The 20,536-nt window shown below is 44.9% G+C and overlaps 1 protein-coding gene and 1 non-coding gene across 4 annotated transcripts in view; both read left to right on the top strand.

The window, feature by feature from the left end:
- The first annotated feature begins 3,361 nt into the window (after window positions 1–3,361).
- Window positions 3,362–3,434, top strand: TRNAE-UUC (transfer RNA glutamic acid (anticodon UUC)). Its single transcript has one exon. It is a non-coding gene; the product is annotated as a tRNA-Glu (tRNA).
- A 5,979-nt stretch (window positions 3,435–9,413) lies between these two features.
- Window positions 9,414–20,536, top strand: part of ANKRD44 (ankyrin repeat domain 44) — a 317,462-nt gene continuing 306,339 nt past the window's right edge. For 2 of the 3 annotated variants that reach the window (XM_028480445.2, XM_028480424.2), the window contains exon 1: window positions 9,414–9,574. In XM_028480445.2, coding sequence (XP_028336246.1) covers window positions 9,548–9,574 — 27 coding nt within the window. In that variant the 5' untranslated portion in view covers window positions 9,414–9,547. The remainder of the gene's footprint in view (window positions 9,575–20,536) is intronic. The other variant, XM_055089237.1, reaches the window with a different exon arrangement.

Below are 20,536 nucleotides of genomic sequence, written 5' to 3'. Positions count from 1 at the left end.
AAGCTGAAGGACCACCACTGCATGTTAAAATGCCCCATCAGGAATTTCTCTTTTAATGGAGCTTGATACCTCCACCAACTTCACCTCTTTGACATTTCTTTGCAGCTTCTCTTCTCTCCTTTATTGCCCATCCCTTTGTATTTTAAGGTGAGTTTTTCTCATCTTCTCTTGTTTTTGATTTGCTTTTCCAACACAGCTGTCTAAAAAAGTTGAAAATAAATGGAATTTTAGAAACCACAGTAAACAATGGAAGCCTTAACCCAGAGCAAACGCAATGTTCATTGTAGCAACCCCTCACAGGAAAACTTTAAATACTTTATTTCTAAATCACTGTAATAACTTAGCTCTTTCTACTTTGTTCTACATCTGAAAAGTTTTTTGTGTTGCTGACTTTTACACTTTGGGTAGGAAAGTAGGATTTTGAGTAAGTATTTAAAGAAAAAAATCTTAGTACATATTGAGTAAAATTACTACATTTGCAGCTATCATTTCCTCCACTTTCATGCTTTTAACATCAGATAGTGTGCCATTATTTATCGAATTTGTACTTAGTAGCCAGCACTATAGGGGATACCAAAGAAGTATAAGCCGTGGTCAGTGCCCACTAGAAGTTTCTAACATAATAAGGGAAACAAAACAAGTACAAAATAAAATATAAAAAGTCATTAGGAAATTGATACTCACAAAACAATTAAATACAATAGATGAATAATAGCAAGTAAAACAATGAAGTACTACACTGAGTGCTACTGATTACACGTGTGCTAGAAGGTCAAGGACAGTAAAGAACAAGAGCCGCGGAAGGCATTCCCTGGTCTAAAGAACATAACTTCCAATAAATTAACACCGAAAATAATTCTACAATATTTATTTTAGAAAACTACTATATTTCTTCAATTCTAAGATGTCATCTTTTCACATTTTACAACGATAGATATAATAGCTAGCATTCATCTTGCACTGACTTTGTACAAGGTACTAAGTGCTTTATATGTGTTGACTCGTTAATATGGATCATTTAATGGGGTGGAAATATTTCATCTTCTCCTCCCTGAAAAAGTGCTTTCAAACCATTGGTACAAACATAAACCCCATGGCTGTTTAGAATCCAGGAAGTGTGTGCAGAAATAAATAGTGCTTATAAATGAAAATTTATAAAAATACACTGACAAAACTTTCTAATCTCCTTAGCCTCGACTGCTAGGCCCCGGGTTCTGCTTTATGAGGATCACCTGTAGCCCTGATACCCTTGAACCTCCTGTAGCTTAACTGTTCCATCAAAGGCCACACCAGCTTCAAAACTGAAAAGTCTCCACACTGACATAGTGAGGTAACCTCATTCAAAATTTATCCTCGTTTGGCAGTCATTTACACAGCTCTGCTTGTGGCTTTCACCTAGGCTGGGAGGGTGGCTCTGATTTTTTTACAAATGGGGGATCAACTATCTAAACCACCAGCGTAAAGTCAAAATAGATGATTACATTGGGTTGGGTTTCTCAGGAACAGTCTCTGAGGTGGAGATTGGCATGCGGGGATTTATTGGTTTTTAGGGTCACCACCTGTGGGGAATGAGGGAGAAGCTGATCTGCTATGAAGTTGCAGCATAGGCCTCAGATGATCCCGGGGGAGCTCTGGGGCTAAAATGTCCCAAACTGAGGTTAGATGGCTGCGCCTCTGTTCCCTTCCATTTACTGGATAGCAATACCTCCAGGGAGGTGTTGTAACCTCGGGTGAGGCGATTACACTTGGCTGAGGCCAGTTCTTGTGGGGAAGACAAATGCAGGCTGTCAGCAGGCAACATTCTCGGGAGTTGGGGGAGCAAGGGCTTTGGTCCTGAAAGTAGGAACTGGGTGGCACATCACAGCGTCCACTACAGTGATATATATTATACATTCATATGTTTTATATATTCACAAGCATGTATATTCATATAGACATACGTGGGTATATAGGCAAGCATATATTTATGTGTGTATTTATATTTATACAAGTTTAAGATGCATAAGTCAGGGGACTTTCCTGGCGGTCCAGTGGTTAAGACTCTGTGCTTCCACGGCACGGAGCACGGGTTCGATCCCTGGTCGGGGAACTAAGATCCCACATGCCACGTGGTGTGGCCAAAAAAAAAAAAGCATAAATCAAGTAAAGAAAACAACCACGGTGAAATGTGACATAGTAAGTTGGGTGGATTTATTAAAATCATAGGTAGTGATCACTGCAGTACAGTAGATCTGAGGGTTGCCTCTTAGGGAATATTTTTGAAGTTTGAGGGAGTGTATTTGGTTGTCACAAAGAGCAGGGAAGTTCCAAGCATTTATTGGGTGGGGATCAGAGATACTAGGTACCATGCAATGTCGAATTTCAAATGTCCCACTGAATATTCATGTAAATGAAAAAATCTGTAATTATCTTAGCCTAGAGCTTAACCCATTTTACATGTAAACGTAATGTTTTTGTTTTGTTTTATTTGGTTTTAATATTCAGTGATTTTTTTTTTTTATTTCAGGGATGCACCTCTGTTGTTGTAGCAGACAGGATCTAGTCGGGAAAACAAACCACAGAAATAATTTAATATGGAGAATTGCTGAAACAGGTGTTGGAGGACTGAAAAAGCAAAGAGGGAAGCAGCATCATCAATTGGGCTGGGGAACAAAGGGAAAAGTTTAGCTACCAGAACTAAAAGTGTGCAAGACTCATACCTTCATTCCTGAAGGGTCTGAATCTGCTTTTAAACTCTTTAAAAAAAATTATAGTAGCTTTCCATTAACTTTTACTATAGGACACGGAAGTGCTAAGAGGTATCACAGAAAATCAAGAATGCACTCCTTTTGTCCCCATGGTCTTCCTTGTCCCCACTGTGAAGCAGCAAAGCCAATTTCGTCTTGGCAATTGGAACCAATCACCCCAGCCAGGACAGCAACCCCTTCTTCACCTGCTTTTTTTCTATAGTATGAGGAGCCCAAGGTGCCCAGGTACCATCTCAACCTCAATCTCAGTGGAACCGTAGTTGTGATCCCTGGTGGAACTATTCCTCTGTTGGGAAGTAAAATCTCCAAACCAGCAGGGCTCAAAGTTACAGGAACTGGAAACAGAAATTGTGTGAGTGGATTATTGGGTATAGTGATGAGAGGAACCACTTCCACTTTCCCCACCCCTTGATTCTTGAACCTGTATATTTTGAAAGAAACAGTACTATATATTGGCACTGACTCAAAGCATATACTGCATCCTATACGAGGGAACTTCAATTTATAACATGTTATTTCCTAACTGGCCCCAGAACTCAGTAGGCTATTCCATCATCCTTCCAGGAGCTTCTGGCTGGTGGGGCATATGATAAGACTAGCAAATTCCAGGGAATTCCCTGGTGGTCCAGTGGTTAGGACTCTGCACTTTCACTGCTGAGGACCCAGGTTCAATCCCTGGTCAGGGAACTAAGATCCCATAAGCCGTGCAGTGTGGCACCCCCACCCCCAAATTCCATTTGCACGAGTCCATTGCTGCATTTCTTTTGCTATGAAATGAGTTCCCTGGAAAGAAGTAATATGTAGAATATCATAACAGTGAGTAAGGTATAATGAGTTCATGGTTGGTAATAATATCAAATATATTCTGGGCATAGAAAGCAAATCCATATCCAAAATATGTGTTTATTCCAGTAAGACGAATAGCTGTCCCTTCCGTGATGGAAGGGGGTCCAGTATAATCAATCAATCTGTTACTAGGTGACTGGCAATTTTCTCCTGGAAATAGTGCCTTATTGGAACTCAACGGGTGATCTCTGATGTTGGTAGATATGAACCTTACTGTGGGGAAGCCCATGTTCTCAAGCCCATGCATATCCTTTGCTCCTGACTCCATGGCTACTTTGTGCAAGCACTGCAGTAGGTGGAAGAAGAGGCCAACTCCATCAAATGTGTCATCCCCCTGATTTTGAAAGCCTTCTCTGAGTGGATGCCCTTTGGTGTACACAAATATCCTCACACTTTGTGCCCACTCTGAGAAGCGCATCCATATACCTCTTCCCTAGACCTCCTTGTCATCAATCTCCCAATCTTTTCTTTCCAAGTTATTGACCATTCAGGAAAACCATCAGCTATTGCCCATGAATGAGTGTAGGTCTATACCTCTGGCCATCTCTCAATCCAGACAAAGTAGACACCCAATGCACTGCAGGACATTCTTTGTGGTGAGAGAATTTCCCTTCAGTACTACCATCAGGGGCATTCCTCATGGGAGTTCTAATGCTAGAACAGACCACTTCCAGCTTGTGCCAGTAAATTGAGGAGAACTGTATGTAAACCAGTTAACTGACTGAAGATGAGGAGGCAATATACCAGGAGTAAGAATCAAAGGAATCTAAGTCACTGGCTAAGGCAACTTGTGCTTTCTGGACCTGCTCAAGCTGTCTCTTACATACCACTTCCATTTGATGAGGGATTGCTCTTGTGCACGCCCAACCTTATGAGCTGATGGGTCAGATAACATCCAGTTCATAATGGGCAGCTGAGGTTGCATAGTCACTTGATGTCTCATGGTCAGTCATTCAAATTCAGTAGCAAGCTAGGTACAGTTTCTCAAATGGAGAATTGTTATCTGCAGAAGAGGGCATGGCTTTGCTGTGAAACTAAAGAAAGCTGCATTGTGGATCTTCTATTCGAGTTTGCCAGAGGCAGATGTATATGTATATATTTGCCACAGACATTTCAAGTATCATGGGATTCCTCTGGATCAGAAGGTCCTGCTACAGAGTCTTCTTTTTCTTTACTCCTGATAAAAAATGCCAGCCTTATGAGTTACTGGGTAGATGGGTCAGAGCACCACACTCAAATGCAGTATATATTTCTTCCAAAATACAAAGAGGCCCAACAAGTATTGTGTCTCCTTTTTAGTGGTAGGTGGTACAAGGTGCAGCAACTTGTTTTTCACCTTGGAGGGATATCTTGATATCTTTTAGATCACTTGGATCTCCAGAAACTTCACTAAGATGGTGAATTTTAAGGCTTCCCTGGCGGTCCAGTGGTTAAAACTCTGCACTTCCACTGCAGGGGGCACAGTTTCCATCCCTGGACGGGGCGCTGGGATCCTGCATGTCGCGTGCATGGCCAAAAAAAAAAAAAAAAAAAAAAGTCTAAAGTATTTGTTACTTCCTGTTTATTAGGTCTAATCAGCTTGACGAATCTAACATAGTGATCAAGATCTCTGCAGACTAGTTATGACAGAGAGCAAAGGAGTTTATATCCCACAGACAAGACTATAAAGGTATGCTGCTGGCCTTGCCACATAAAAGAAAACAGCTTTAGTGCAAATTGGAATAGATGAAGATAGCACGCATAGAATTGCAGTTGCAACTGGCATTACCATCTGATGAAGTTCATAACAGTTCATAATTATTCTCTAAAATCCACCTGCCTCTAGATAGGCCAAACAGGTGTGTTCAAAGTGGGAAGTGATAGTATCACCGCTTTTGCATCATCCACATCTTTTATGGTGGTCCTAATTTCTGTATCTCTCCAGGGATATGGTATTGCTTTTGGTTTTCTATCCTGGTAGCAAGAGGAAATTTCCAGAGGCTTCCACTTGGCCCTTCCTACTACAATAGCCTTCACTTTGTAGGTCAGAGAAATAATGTGGTGATTCTGCCAGTAACTGAGCATGTCAATTCTAATTATATATTCAAGAAGTAGGGCAATAACCACAGGGTGGGTCTGCAAACCTACTGGATCCATGGTGATATATACTTGGGTGAAAACTCCATTTACCATCTGACTACCATAAGGCTGCACTTTGGTGGACCCAGTGATATTTTTGGATCCTCAGGAATTAACATTAATTCAGAAACAGTATCAAATAATCCTTGAAATATATGTGTACTTCCTTTTTCCCAGTGTATGGTCACCCTAATAAATGGCATCACGTTCCCCTGGGGAAGGCTTGGATGAAGATTTGTAGTATATATTTATGGCAATGCTGCAAGATTCTTCTTCAAGGGGACCAGCTACCCTTTCAGTCAAGGTCTCTGTGTCTGTGAACTGGCTTAGGTATGGAAACTGGATGAGAAGAATGATTTCATTTGATGGCTCAAGTCAGGTTTCAGGCAGCAGACCTAGAGTTTTGCTTGTTAAAGAGATCAAAGAATATTTCAGAAGTCTCTCCATATATTTCATTCCTGTGGCCACCTAGGGCATTACCAAATATCCCTGTAGGTCAAGACCTTTGAGTACCACTTTGTCCCTGCTACCCAGTATAGTAAGTGTCTGCCTGGTCCCTGCCAGTTAAGTGCTGCCACTTGGCCTTTGACATCCCAGGATCCCACTCTCGCAGAAATCAGGGAGTCGTCTCAATGGAAGCATCTCCCACCATCATATCCAGTTATCACAGAGCTTTTCTGGTGCTCCCCTTACTAATGTATTTTTCTTTTAAAAAAACCTTTTATTTATTTATTTTTGGCTGCGTTGGGTCTTCATTGCTGCACGCGGGCTTTCTCTAGTTGCAGCGAGCGGGGGCTACCCTTGGTTGTGGTGCGCGGGCTTCTCATTGCAGTGGCTTCTCTTGTTGTGGAGCACGGGCTCTAGGCACGCAGGCTTCAGTATTTGTTGCACGTGGGCTCAGTAGTTGTAGCTCGTGGGCTCTAGAGTGTAGGCTTAATAGTTGTGGCACACGGGCTTAGTTGCTCCGTGGCATCTGGGATCTTCCCAGACCAGGGCTTGAACCTGTGTCCCCTGCATTGGCAGGCGGATTCTTAGCCACTGCGCCACAAGGGAAGTCCCACTAATGTATTTTTTCAATGCCTTACTGTAGGGGTTTGTAGTTTGGGGATGGGTATACAGTATACATGATAAAATCACTCCAACATTCCCATCTCCATAAACCTTTGGATTTTTTTTCTCTACATTGTACCAGGGACATTCTGTCATCTCCCTCTCATCAAATATAGACCACCACTGGGTCTGAGTTTTTTTAACCAATGAAGCAAACTGTTGGAGTCACTTTCAATTCATGAGCTCACACATTAAATCCAGACTTTCTGGTAAATGCACCCATATCAGTAAATTTAGCTTAATCTTCCACTCTTTATTTTGTTTGGAACTTGACCAGGAACTATTCAACCTTTCACAAAATCATGTCACCAGTGACAACACCAATGTTGATATGTGAGTTGCTAATAAAACATTCAAGTTGGATTGCATTTGTAGTTCTCCCATTCACAATGGTTCTACATACAGGTGCAAGCATCTTACTATTTGTCTTCCAATACAGTTGTGCTATATCACTTACTTATTGAAATACACATTAATTACAAATTGCTTACCTTTTATTTTTCCTTTATTGTACAATTAGGATATTATATTGATTTGGAGGGAAATTTGCACAGGTAGGTAATATTACCTATGAATTTCATTTCATAGTAATGAGTGTTAAAAATACTAGTTATAAAAGGGTATGATGGGTCTGAAAGGGTTGAGAACTGCTTGCTCCTCCTTTCAAACCAGGTCCCAAGAACTTACCTGTAGGCATGCCCATGATGAAGCAAAGTGGATATTGAGTACATCTGCCAAATCAAGTCATATGTTATCACTCTTCTGAAAGACAGCTATATTTAGGTAGAGAAGTCAATGTCCTGTTCAGTTACTTACAAAGCTATGCAGGATAATATTAATAAATAGACATACCAACAACAGCACTGAAGAACTGCTTCATAGATGCAACAAAAGCAAACTATTTTGTGTTTGAGGGAGGCCTTGGAGTGAAATTTTTTTTGTCTCTGTGCATCACTGAGGATAGTGGAGTGGAAGCCAGGAGAATGCTTTCTTGGTCCCCCTTGCCTGTGTGACTGAATCCCAAGCCCATGGTTAGATAATAAATAGGAGGATGCTAAGCAAAAGCTACCATCCCTCCTCTCCTTTCTCACAGAGACTCTTTGGGGAGGCTCTGAGAGTGGGGAGGAAGAGTCCACGTTTGGTTTGTGAATGAAGGGTAGATACTGTGGTTTTGGTTTGCCGTTCAACTGTAGGTTTGTTCCGTGGCATGCCAGGGGCACGTGGGGCTGCCTGGGAGCAGCGCCCCATACACTTGCCCACTTAACCCTTTCTCCTGAAGAATCTCAACTCTTGTCACTTTCTCAGCGAAGCCCATCCTCACCTACCAGTCTGGCCTGATTCCTCTGTCATGGATTCCTTCACAAGTATTTTTTTCCCCCTGGGATCCCTTATCTCATTCTGTAATTACATTCATTAGTGATGACTATTTATCTCAGAGACCTCCTAAGACTAGGTATCTTGGATGTTTATGCTCCCCTTTACATACTGTGCCTAGCCAGTGTCTGGTACAAAGTCGGCACTCAGTACATGGTTGTTGAATGAATAAGCGTTTGCTTCAGATTCCACAAGTATTAACACTTTACTCTGATTATGACTATTACCCTTGTGTGTGTATCCCATGCTGTTTGACAGCTGGGTCTTCTATCTGTTGAAGAGAATGGTAACTGGATTTTGTAGAAATGAATGAGTCAGAACCGGTGGAAATCCTCAAAAGCCCAATTAATGCGGTAATTGAAGATCTCTTTTCTTCTCTGGTAACTCCGCTCCACCTCCTTCCTCCCCAAATCAATACCCAAAGTTTGAATTTAACGATGGGGTTCTGCGCGTGTCCAACTGGGAGGTAGCTGGAGAACAAGATGCAAGGGCCAGAGCCCTTGTCCCCACCCTCCAAATGTTTGACAAACACTAGCTAAAGAATTAGCGTCGGGGCCTCCCCGTATTACACAAAGAGAGCATCAGCATAGTGGCCCCTGGCCCAGGTGGGATAAGTTGAAGTGCTGCGCAGTCTGATTCCGGATTAGGGGGAGAGGTTTAGGGGAGGGCGTGTGATCCAATCTCCAGGGTTAAAGTTTGCTGCGTGTGAGTGCAGCCTTTCTTGCCCCTCGGGGTGTGTCCACAGGGCTTGCTCGTCAGGTTGTGTTTGTGGGTGTTTGTGTGAGACAGGGCGAGGCTGGGGGGGTCACGATCAGCCCCCCGGGAGAGGGGCCTCTAACCGTACACGCCCTGGGTGGGGGCAGCGGGGGCGGCCGCGGGCCGCGGGCCCCGGTCCCGCTCACCCCTGCTCAGAGTGCAGGTGCGGAAGCAGGCGGCAGTCCGGCCCCACGGCGGCGCGCCGTGGGCGGGGGCGGCGTGCCGGGGGCGGACGCGGGCGGGCGCCGAGGGCCGCGGGCTGCGAGGCGCGGGCGCGGGCGGCAGGAGGCAGCGTCGGCCCAGGCGTCGAGGCGGCGAGCGAGGCAGCGCGCGGTGATGTCAGTGGCGGCCCGGCTGGCAGCAGCCGGTACTTCCTGTATAAAGGCGGGCGGGCTCGGCTGCAAACCCTACTAGCCAGTGTCAGCCTCTCGGCGGGAGGAGGAGGAGGCGACGGAGGAGGAGCAGGGGGAGGGCTGTCAAATTCGGGAGCCAGATTTTTTTCCTTTCCCCTGGCAGTCCCTTCCGCTTCCCCGGCTCCTGGCGTGACATCTGCGGGCCGGGGACCTGTATGTGTGTGCGCGCCAAGGAGCGGAAGAATGGCAGTGCTCAAACTCACCGACCAGGTAGGGGGCGGCGGCGCCGGCGCGGCGCGGAGCCGTGGCGGGGGGATGGGGGCGCGGCGCGGAGCGTGCCAGCGAGCTGTTTACTCGCGGCGAAGGGGAGGAGTGTGTGCGGCCGTCGGCTGCTCCGAAAGCCGGCGGCTGCAGCTCTCCTCCCCGGCTCGGTCCCCGCCCTGGGCCGTCGGAACTGCGCGCTCGGCTCGGCGGCCAGGGAGCCCCGGGGGCTGGGGAAGGGGCGGCAGGGCTCCCGCTGCTGTGCGGAGGTGCGCGGGAGTGCGTTGTCCGCGGGCCCGGGCTGGGCAGGGGGAGGGGAGGCTCGAGGTGCTCCTCCGGCTCCTGTGGCGCTGCGCAGCGTGGGCTCCGCCAGCCCGGGTGGGCCGAGGGGAGGCTGGTCCGCGCCGCCGGGAGGAGGACCGTGGATGGAGAGGGAGAAGGGATGGCAGCCTGGGACAAGCCAAGAGACCCCCAGCCAAGCCGGAGACCGGCTCATACCGCGGCTCTCGTGTGGTCGGGCTGTCTTCACCCTTTTGACATGACATCCTGATTTCCTCTTTAGTGGCCCAGAGGCTGTGTGTGCGTGGTGCGCGATGGGGGCCCCTGGCGCGGCTCTCCCAAGAGGAGTGAAGTCCGGCCCAGGGCTCCACTCACTCACGGTGGGCTACCGCACAAGGTAGCTCTGGAGTCCTTTGCTCGGAAAGGTGGGGCTATTTGCTGGCTTGGTTGACAGTCCTCACTGCAGGTCTGTGGAATGGAAACACCCTACCTTTGCGGACTCCGCTGCTCTGAGGGCATTGACACTCACAGGCGCCCAACCAAGTTGCATGACAAAACTCTGCAGCTCGTCCTACGAAAAAAGGAAACAGCTTGCTTTTTTTTCTTCTGCCATTTATTCATGGATAGTGAAATGAACATTGTTTTGCGGTCCTGGTAGGCGGCAAGGCAGTCTTGACTTTGACACACACGGTCAAACATGCCAGTCCTTGGTGTTAAGCATCTCATACTTATCCAGTCGGCTGCGCCTCGTGCCTCGCTGTCCTCAATATCCAGCCAGAACTTCCTGCGACTTAAATGCAGTCAGTCACCACGATAATTTTTCTCCTGCCTTTAGATTCAAAGTTTTGCTTTGCTTTTCATAAGTATTTTCAGGCTTTTAAAATTTTCTTTTTTGTGTGGGGGAGGGATCACTGAATTAAAATTCACGTTATCGTTAAATTTAGCAGGGGGAGCAGCTGGTAATCGTGATGAATCTACTTGTTAGCATTGGTTCCAGAGCATTGAAGAGTGCTTGTAAGTTGATACTAGTTTAGGCTTCCCCTCAACCTTTTGGTCACATACTTGACAACTGTTAGACATTTGCTTGTTTTAAATCTTCCAAGTTTAGTCTGCCTTGGTCTTGTTACCTTTGCCAGTGCAAGTTACTATATTTCTCTGTTAATGCCTAAATCTTCATCTTCAAAGTACAAAAAATGCTTCTAATAGGCGTTGTCATTTTCACATACACAAAGGAATTTCACATAGAATTTTAGAGCTGGAAGGAATGCCGAAGATGATCTTCACCCAGATCCTTGATTTTTTAAATGAAGAAACTGAGGTATAGAGAAGGGACGCATGTCTTCCTCAAGGACCCAGCTGTTGACATGTAGAGTAGAGATGCACTCCTGGCTCCTGCCTTCCAGGTTTCTGTGCTTTCTTCTAGGGCTTAAGACACCTCCCTCCATCTTGTCACTGGATGTGTTGAAAGGCTGACAAGAAGGCATCCTCTCCTCAATCAGATCAACACTAGTGAAAAGTGTACTTGGTCTTAGAAAGAAAGGAAGTTATTCTCCAGGACTTATCACAGTAGGGCTTTCAAAGATAGTTTCTCTTTTTTTTTTTTTTTTTTGCGGTACGCGGTCCTCTCACTGTTATGGCCTCTCCCGTCGTGGAGCACAGGCTCCGGACGCGCAGGCCCAGCGGCCATGGCCCACGGGCCCAGCCGCTGTGCGGCATGTGGGATCCTCCCCGACTGGGGCACGAACCCACGTCCCCTGCATCGGCAGGTGGACTCCCAACCACTGCGCCACCAGGGAAGCCCGATAGTTTCTCTTTTAAAGTGCTTCTGAATACATCCCAACCCTTCCCCCAACAAACTAGTATTACTGTGGGGGGAAAGAAGAAGTTGTATAACCTTCATTTGGTTCCATTTACTGATGCATAAAGGGAAACTAAGGAGTTCTAAGATTCAAGAGCATCTAAAAATTGCCAGCCTATCTTGGGGCAAAACCGGAGGGAGGTTGGGTGAGGAGGTGGACTGGGTACGGTGGAGTGGTGAACAGTGACGGTTTCTGCGAGACTTTAGGTCCAGGAAGTGTGTGGTCTTTGTCGCCTTAGATAGTCTTACCTTTCAGTTTGAAACTAAATTCTTAGAAGCTAGTTCTTAACCTCACCAGAGGCTTAAAAACCCTTTGCTTAAACTCCTGTTGCAGGAGCTTTGCTTCACCATTGGGGGTAGGGAGCCACCTGCTTTGAATCTGGGCCTTAGAGTTTGTAGAAGAGTGCCTAGGTCTCCACTCAGCTGTTTGTAAAGCAGTCACTTGTTAATTCCCTCTCATCTGTTTAACACCCTATTTGCAAGGTGGATCTTATTTTTGCCCGGGTTCTTGGATTTTTAGTTTGAGGACACATTCTTGCTGTTGATAACCTGAATCACTAGTTGTTTGTTTTATTATTTTGGTTTTTGTTTGTTTTTTTGAGTTTTATTTTGTTATTTTTAAAGTGTGGTAACATTGATTTGGAACATCACATAAGTCTCACGTGTACATGAAAGCAGGTGACGTTTCCGGTCCCGCTGAAGCTGGGTGCAGGAGCTTGCTGGCGATGACGGTCTATACCTCAACAGTCAGTCCTGTGCTGACATCTCCATCATGCAAGAGGAGGAAAATGCCTTTTCCTAACTCTGTTTTGGGAGAGTAGAAAGAAAGGGGGAAGGGAGAGGCAAGTGTGGTGTGTGTGTTTTTTTTCTTTTTTACTATGAAAAGGAACTGGGAGCTATTGCTGCAAACAAACTTCGCATTGAGTATTTCTGCTTTTTTTTTTTTTTTTTTTTGCGGTACGCGGGCCTTTCACTGTTGTGGCCTCTCCTGTTGCGGAACGCAGGCTCCGGACGCGCAGGCTCAGCAGCCATGGTTCATGGGACCAGCCGCTCCGCGGCATGTGGGATCTTCCCGCACCGGGGCACGAACCCGTGTCCCCTGCATCGGCAGGGGGACTTTCAACCACTGCGCCACCAAGGAAGCCCGAGTATTTCTGCATTTTAACTGTCTCTTCTGTTTTCCCCTTCACAAAACACACATCAATTTTCTTGCAGCGTTAGGGGGACCAGTCTTCCTGGTTTGCCAAGGACTGAGGGGTTTTCGAGGATGTGGGACTTTTGGTGCTAAAACCAGGACATTCTAGGCAAATCAGGTCAAGTTGATCACCCTATACAGCACAGCACACACTCACCTATGTAATTAACATTAATAATGTAATTATTTCCTCATAGATGGACGTTGGGAGGTTTATTTATATCTTTGGTAAAGTGAGGTAATTCTAAGTTTGGGAAAGAAAATTTCATTGCATCCAAATGTAATACATTTTGTTTCAAGATAGACGTGAAATTCTTTGCAATTTGATTCGATATTGAACTTTGCAGGGCTGCGGGGGGCATTCTTTATGTCATATAGTGAAGGCACTGCAGAGATTTTAAGAGTATGGTCATATCTTTAGCTTGGCCCCCCTAAAAAAGTTTTTCAAAGTTCTGAAGCAGAATGGTAAGTGCTGTTGGACCTTTGAAATATTCACTCTTCTTCCTGAATTTGCTAGTGACAGCGGAATGCCATCTCCATCTCGAGGGCTGCCAGGAGAGAAACTCTTGTTGCAGGGGGCCCTTTTTGGAGCTTCCTGCCTGGAGGCCTTTTGGTTTGGTGTCCTCTTGCCAAGTCCTATAGCTCACACTTGAGTCACCCACCTCCTTGCCAAAGGCAGTGGCTGGCAGCCGTGGCAGTGGCAAGAAACTAGAAATCCTGTAACTTTGAAAGAAGCATTTCTAGCCCATAGTGTGGGGTCTTAGGATACGTTACATATTTTACTGGGCTGCCCTTGTCCTTCTGGGGCTCCCAGCAGCACTGGGCTTACAGCAAACTCTGTGTCCAGTTCTGACTTCAGCAGAGAAGAAGGGAAAATAAAGGCTTTATTCTTTGGACCCTTCTCTGGTTGTCTTGGGATGCAGTCACGTGGTTTGCGGAGGGCACTTGAGGACTGGTGTTTCATGGCAGAGACCTAATAATGGCTTACATTATTGTGATCTTATTGTATGCTGGGCCCTTGCCATGAATCATCTGTCTTAATCCTCACAGCCATGCTAGGAGGTAGGTGGTTGTGTGATTCTTACTTTACAGATGAGAAAACAGGAATAAAGGGGCTAATTGACTTGTTCGAGGTCACACACCCAGTAAGTGATGGAGTGCAGTGTCCTACTCTGGCAGTCTGATTGCACAGGTGGGGCTCTAACCACAAAGCTATACTTACGATAGTTGAAAGGGCAGTGCACCGTAGGACTCAACAGATACCTGCTCTTATTTACCGGGAAGGCTTCGGGTGAGCCACACTCCTGAATTCCTCCTGGCTCGGGGGCCAGAACCAGGTCTGGCAGAGTCAGGAGCTGCTCTGAGGCCTCTGCTCCTGCCAGACTGGTACCTGGCTTATACCATTTGCCTTTCACCTCCCTACTCTGGAGAATGATGTGTTGGTTGGTAGCTTGGTGATTTTTTTCTTGGTCATTAACAAATAAACTGTGGTCATTGTAGAAAAATCAGAAAGCTAGATAAGCAAAAACAGTTAAAACCATCTGAAGTCTCTATACCCAGAGAGAACTACTCTTGACAGCTTGATATATTTCCTTCTAGCTTCTGTCTAGGTAGCCAGGTAAGAATTTTAAACATTCCACATGATGATATTGGTATCTTTCTCTTGAGCATCAAGGTAATACCTATGATGTCTAGACCAATGGGTTTTCCAAATAAACTGAATTTATGCCTCTCAATAAACAACTGGCTGCTTTAGTGTAAATCCAGCAGTGGTACACAAGGTCTAGCCCTGGATTGACTGAAAAAATTTTTTTAAGGTTTCAACTTTTACTTCTTTTCTTCTAAACAGAGAGTAAATATAAACTCAAAAAGGCACACTTGTTTGTGCCAGAAATAGGCCTGAAACATTCTTTAAAAAGATTTCTATTTCAACAATATAATGTGAATTAAAAAATTTTTTATTGGAGTATAGTTGATTTACCGGGTTGTGTTACAAACAATTATTTATTTAAATTTATTTTTGGCTGCATTGGTCTTTGTTGCACGCGGGCTTTCTCTAGTTGCGGTGAGCGGGGGCTACTCTTTGTTGCAGTGCGCAGGCTTCTCATTATGGTGGCTTCTCTTTGTTGCAGTAACACGGGCTCTAGGTGCGTGGGCTTCAGTAGTTGTGGCACTCGGGCTCAACAGTTGTGGCTCGCGGGCTCTAGAGCACAGGCTCAGTAGTTGTAGCACATGGGCTTAGTTGCTCCGTGGCATGTGGGATCTTCCCAGACCAGGGCTCGAACCTGTGTCCCCTGCATTGGCAGGCGGATTCTTAACCACTGCGCCACCAGGGAAGTCCATGGTGAATTTTTATAGGCAAAACTATAACATGAAATAATTTAAAAATAGGCAGGGGCTACAGAGATCTGATAATCTTGTGGTTTCCAAAATTGCATAAGCTATGGCTCTCCTTTTTGTTTTTTTTCCAAGGAAAATTCCGTATTGAAGCTCAATATATAAAAGAGGCTGGTGAGAGTAGTGGTCCCTGAGGCCCTTTCAAAGATTATTTGGGCTTAATATTATTTGAAAGTGTCTTGCAAAACTACTGGTGACTGGGTCAATGGTTCTTTTCCTGACACACTGTGTACTCAAAAAACAAATAAGCATTTATAAGTGTTTGTAGGTGATTAGTAGTTACATAGAATTTGGATGACCATATCATGTTAATCCAAACTGGGACATCTTTGAGGATGATAGGGGGTACAATTAAATATCACGTTGAGGAAACAGGTGTGAGTCAGGACTGTCCTAGGTAAACCTGGACACAAGGTCACCGCATAAACTATGTTTGCTCACTTCAGTATTGAAGTGACAGTAATAGTGAACTAGTTTGGCTAGTAGACTAGTCACTCTCTTTCCGGTCAGATTTACATGGGAGCTGGTATGATAAAGACTGTTTTATGACCTTATGCAAGGCCTGAGTTGGAAATTGGCTTCTTTCTCACACATCAGCTCTGACCAGTTGGTCAGGGGTTGCAGGAGCAATATGTCAGAAGCACTGTGGCTCTTGCAGCCAGAGATGGCGGAAAATGTGATGATTGATAATCAATGTTTGCTGTGGGTATAAGATAAAGGAGAGGTAGCATATATTGTGCCTTAGCCAACCCTTGGCCAGTCAGATTACCCTCTGTGAGCCTCAGGCTCCTCTTTTTAAAATGAAGAGGTTGGACGGGGCGCCTTTCCAGTGTCTGGGCTCCACTCCCTCCCTCTGTGACTCACCCCTGCATGGGTGTAGTGGCTGAGGAGGGTGTGTTTGCAGATGAGCTCTAACTGAGCTCCCCAGGTAACGAAGTCAAACAGTTCATTCCTGGCTCCAGAAGAGAGTTTTAACCGACGTCAGTATTTCAGGAACTGATTCCTGCCCTGTCCCCCACTTTCATTTTATAGATAACCCAAGATTATGTAAGATTCTTCATTTTATAGATTATCCATTTTATTGATTATTCCTTTACTACCCTTTTGCCAACATCATCTTCACCCTCTGCTCTGCCATAGGAAAGTTAGTAGAGCAGGTATTTTCTCTTATCAATGTTGATGCTATTGAAAGAGTTGGTCGCCCAAGAGGTTGAAATGAATGATTCATGACTCTAATTTTTTATGATGATATTCATAACTTTTAAGGATCCTTTCACTTGTCTCTCCTTTTGAAAACTGAAAATTTGTCTAGTACTCTATTAATTGGGCCAAGCAAAGAAAAGAAGCATGTAGTCCATCTTTGGGCCATTTCAGGCTTTACTAAGCCGATGTTTGCTTGTATTTCTTGGTTTTCATTTGTCTCTCATCCCCTCAAACACACCCTCATTAGTCATAAGCACCCCCATGTAACTTTCTAAAGTATCTTCAATGCCAGGAGGCCATTTTGCCCCAAGGGAGCCCCCCACCCCGACCCCAACCAACTCCTTCTAAAATTAGAGGTGTGCAGAAACATCTGAGGCCTAGACACGCAACATTTAATCACAGTTCTAACCTGTTTCTAAAGATTTCCATGTTAAATTGCTTTAGTTTTGCTTTCACTTATTTTTAAAATAACACTTGATTGGGAATCTGAAGATCCGGATTCTACTCATGGTTCTTTTTCTAATAGTTGTGTAGCTTTGGGCAGGTCCTGGCCTTAGTTTCTGTGTGAAATGCTCTAAGAGAGCACCCCAGGTATTTCAATGTCAACCTCTTCTCAACTCTTGGAACCTGGTTTCAAAAAGTATCTGCCTTCCATGAACTTCTGATTTTCCCTCCAGCACCCACAGTTCTGCCTGAGTCAGGGGTCCTTTCCCCCAAAATGCCATCTTCTAGTGTCTCCAGGAGCTTGGTTTTGGGGACACAGAACTCCGGGGGCTTTTCTCAGTGTGGCCTTTTGAGACTCGCTTGAGCATCTCGCAGGTCAAGGGAAGCAAACTTTCAGACCGCATGTTTGTTGAGAGATGTGGTGAGCTGGGGCCCGCTGTAGCCTTTCTCAGAGGGGCTGCTGTAGCAAACAGCCTGGGTTCTCTCCTTAATCCTGTTTTATTGAACTCCACAATAATATGTGGGTCTAACAAGTCTGTTTCCCAACCATTGGCCCCAGATATTGGGTGCAGTGGACCCAAAGACCATAAGCTTTCACAAGGAGGGATTTCTTGCATGAGATCAACATGTGTAGATACACTCAGTCTGTGGAGGAAACTTGTTTTGGTATCTAAGACTGGCAGAATGAAGAAGAAGAAGGAAGTGAGCACAGGACAAGTGTCACAGAAGAAAGCCAGGCAGAAATTCAGGTCAACTGATACAAACCAGCCAACCAATTTTTGTTAAACAATGGCCTCCTAAAGAGGAGGGTGGGGCACCTCTACTCCAGGGGTGAACTTATTGATTTTGAGAAAGAAAATATTAGAATATTTCTTAAAAAAATATCTTAAAAATTTTGTTTGTTTGTGTGTACTTTTAATATATATTATATGCTAGTACTATAAAACCCTCTTAGCTCTACTTTCCACTTTGGTCCACCTTGGCCAAACCACAACTTAGATTATTGCAGTGGCCTTCTGACTGGTCTTCCCCATCCAGCCTTGGCCCCTGCACTCTATTCAACATAGCTATCAGGGTGATGGCTCTCAGATCATGTAGCTAACATCATACAGTGGTGCCCTGGGCCCTGTCCACCCAGTCCTGCCACTCACCTGTTCAGCGTGTCTCTTCCAGCCTCTCCCTGGCTCCTTGGCTCCAACACAGTGACCTCCTGACTATTCAGTGGATGTGCCAGGTACACTTCTGCTTCAGGCCGCGAGCTTCTGTGACACTCTTCCCCAGGTATCTGCATGGTCCACCCTCACCTCTTTCAGATCTTTGCTTGAATATTACCTTCTCGGTGAATTCTTTTCTGGCCGCTCTAGTTAAAATGCCCACTCCACACACTTCTTGCCACTGTTTCTTTTTTTTCTCCATGGTACATATCCTTTATACCGTATGTTATATATATATAATATATATTATATACATATTTTTTAAAATAAAAACTTACGTGTAGGAGAGCCACAAGTAACAGGGCAAAGATATATATTTTTTTCATTTCCTTCTGTATCTTCAGCACTTAGAGCAGTGTAAGGCACATAGTGAATGCTCAGTAAATATTTGTTAAGTGAATGAAATAAATATGTATGTATGTGTATATATTTGTATGTGTTCAAATGTTTTTACTTATGAGGTGCTCATAGAAAAAATTTGGAAGAACTTCTGTAAACAGAGCTTCTATCTGTACACTGGGATATTGAGTTTCCTTTCAAACAAAATTCAGAGGAAATTGTTGGCCCCATCAGAAGATAAAAGATCACTTTTGGTCTTTTTTTTTTTTTTTTTTTTTCCGGTTGTTTCCTCTCTTTTTAAATTGGGATGGAGATGGGTTAACATTGTATTTAGTTCTTTTTTTTTTTTGTTTGTTTGTTTGTTTGTTTGTTTGTTTTGCGTTACGCGGGCCTCTCACTGCTGTGGCCTCTCCCATTGCGGAGCACACGCTCCAGACGCACAGGCTCAGCGGCCACGGCCCACGGGCCCAGCCGCTCCGCGGCATGTGGGATCCTCCCGGACCGGGGCACGAACCCGTGTCCCCTGCATCGGCAGGCGGACTCCCAACCACTGCGCCACCAGGGAAGCCCATGTATTTAGTTCTTAGCAAGTTCCATTTCTTTACAGGGGAAGTATCAGGGTGACACTAGGAAAAGGGACCCTAAATATGTTGGGAAGGGACACTCACACCCATGGCAAAGTGGATCTTCTATGTATTCAAGCAATCAAGGAGTGTTTAATGAACTCCCTCTCCATGGCAGTGACTCAGCTGGAGTCCTCTACTCCCCCTCTTTCCACAAAGCATAAGAACAGGTAAGACTAGGTACAATAAAATGAGACCAGACAGAGAATTGGTAATAAGGAGACAAGATAATACTCATGCTTTATGTGATTTGATCCTAACAACATATCTGTGAATGAGTGGCTATTATTCTATTTTACAGATGATGAAAATGAGAACTGAGAGATTAAGTAATTATTCAGGGTCACATGACTCTGGGGTTCACATCTGGGCAAGCTTGACTCCAAGGTGCACATTCTTAGCCACTGTGCTTCTGGCCTCCTGACATAGGTGTAGCATCACAAGGGACCCTTTTCCCTGTGGAGGTCATGGTCTTGTTAGAGATGACTGTGAATGCCTTGTATGTGGAAGGCCCACCTCAAATCTTTATTGAATACATGTGGTATATGAAACAGCTCTCAAACCAGCTATCGCGCAGGTTTAGACTGTATTTTGGGGTACTGATTAGGGACTACAGGAGTCCAGAGATGGGCAGAGTTATTAAGAAAGGCTTCAGGGAGCTGGAGGGAGCCCAACTGGTCCTTGAGGAAAGGAATGATTTAGGCAGCAGATGGGAGTGGAAGGTATCCCAGATGAGTGACGTGCCATGTACCTGTCAGGTTAACCTGAGGACTGTGAATTTCCTGAAGCATAGGGTTCATGCTAGGAAGGCAGAAGAGCAAAAGGAAGAAATAGTTAACATGCAAACTTGGTAGGAGAGGTGTTTGTATATTAACAAGTCTTTCTCACTTGAGTTCTTCTGATAGGTACTACGTGTCCTCTCCTGGAGACCTAAATTAATGAGTTTGTATCTGGACAGAACTCATTATTCCCATTTGTTGCTTAGGCATGAACTTTTAAAAACTAACATGTACCCCACCTTGTTCCAAAAAGTACTAAAGCATAAGGTAAGGTGTTACCTATGGGTTCTTCTGTCTCCATGACAACCTCTGCTTGAATAGAATGTTGCATATATTACTTGTCATGGCAGCATTTTGTGGACAAACACACGTATCCTGGAGTAGCATAGACTTCATTGAAAGAGGCTGGATGGTCTTCATGCTGCAGGACATTGGTGGAAAAATGTAGTAGGTCTAGAGATGGCCTGTTTTTAACCTAACACATTTTTTAAATTAAAAATAAATACTTAAAAAAAAAGAGACTGTGGGGATTCTATAATAACAAGATCCCATTTCTTTAAAAAAAAAAACTTGCGGGCTTCCCTGGTGGCACAGTGGTTGAGAGTCCGCCTGCCGATGCAGGGGACACGGGTTCGTGCCC

The sequence above is a fragment of the Physeter macrocephalus genome, chromosome 2 (genome assembly GCF_002837175.3).
Source record: "Physeter macrocephalus isolate SW-GA chromosome 2, ASM283717v5, whole genome shotgun sequence".
Taxonomy (NCBI): domain Eukaryota; kingdom Metazoa; phylum Chordata; class Mammalia; order Artiodactyla; family Physeteridae; genus Physeter; species Physeter macrocephalus.
Note: the sequence above shows the minus strand (reverse complement) of the source record. Positions and strands in the feature narration are given on the sequence as shown.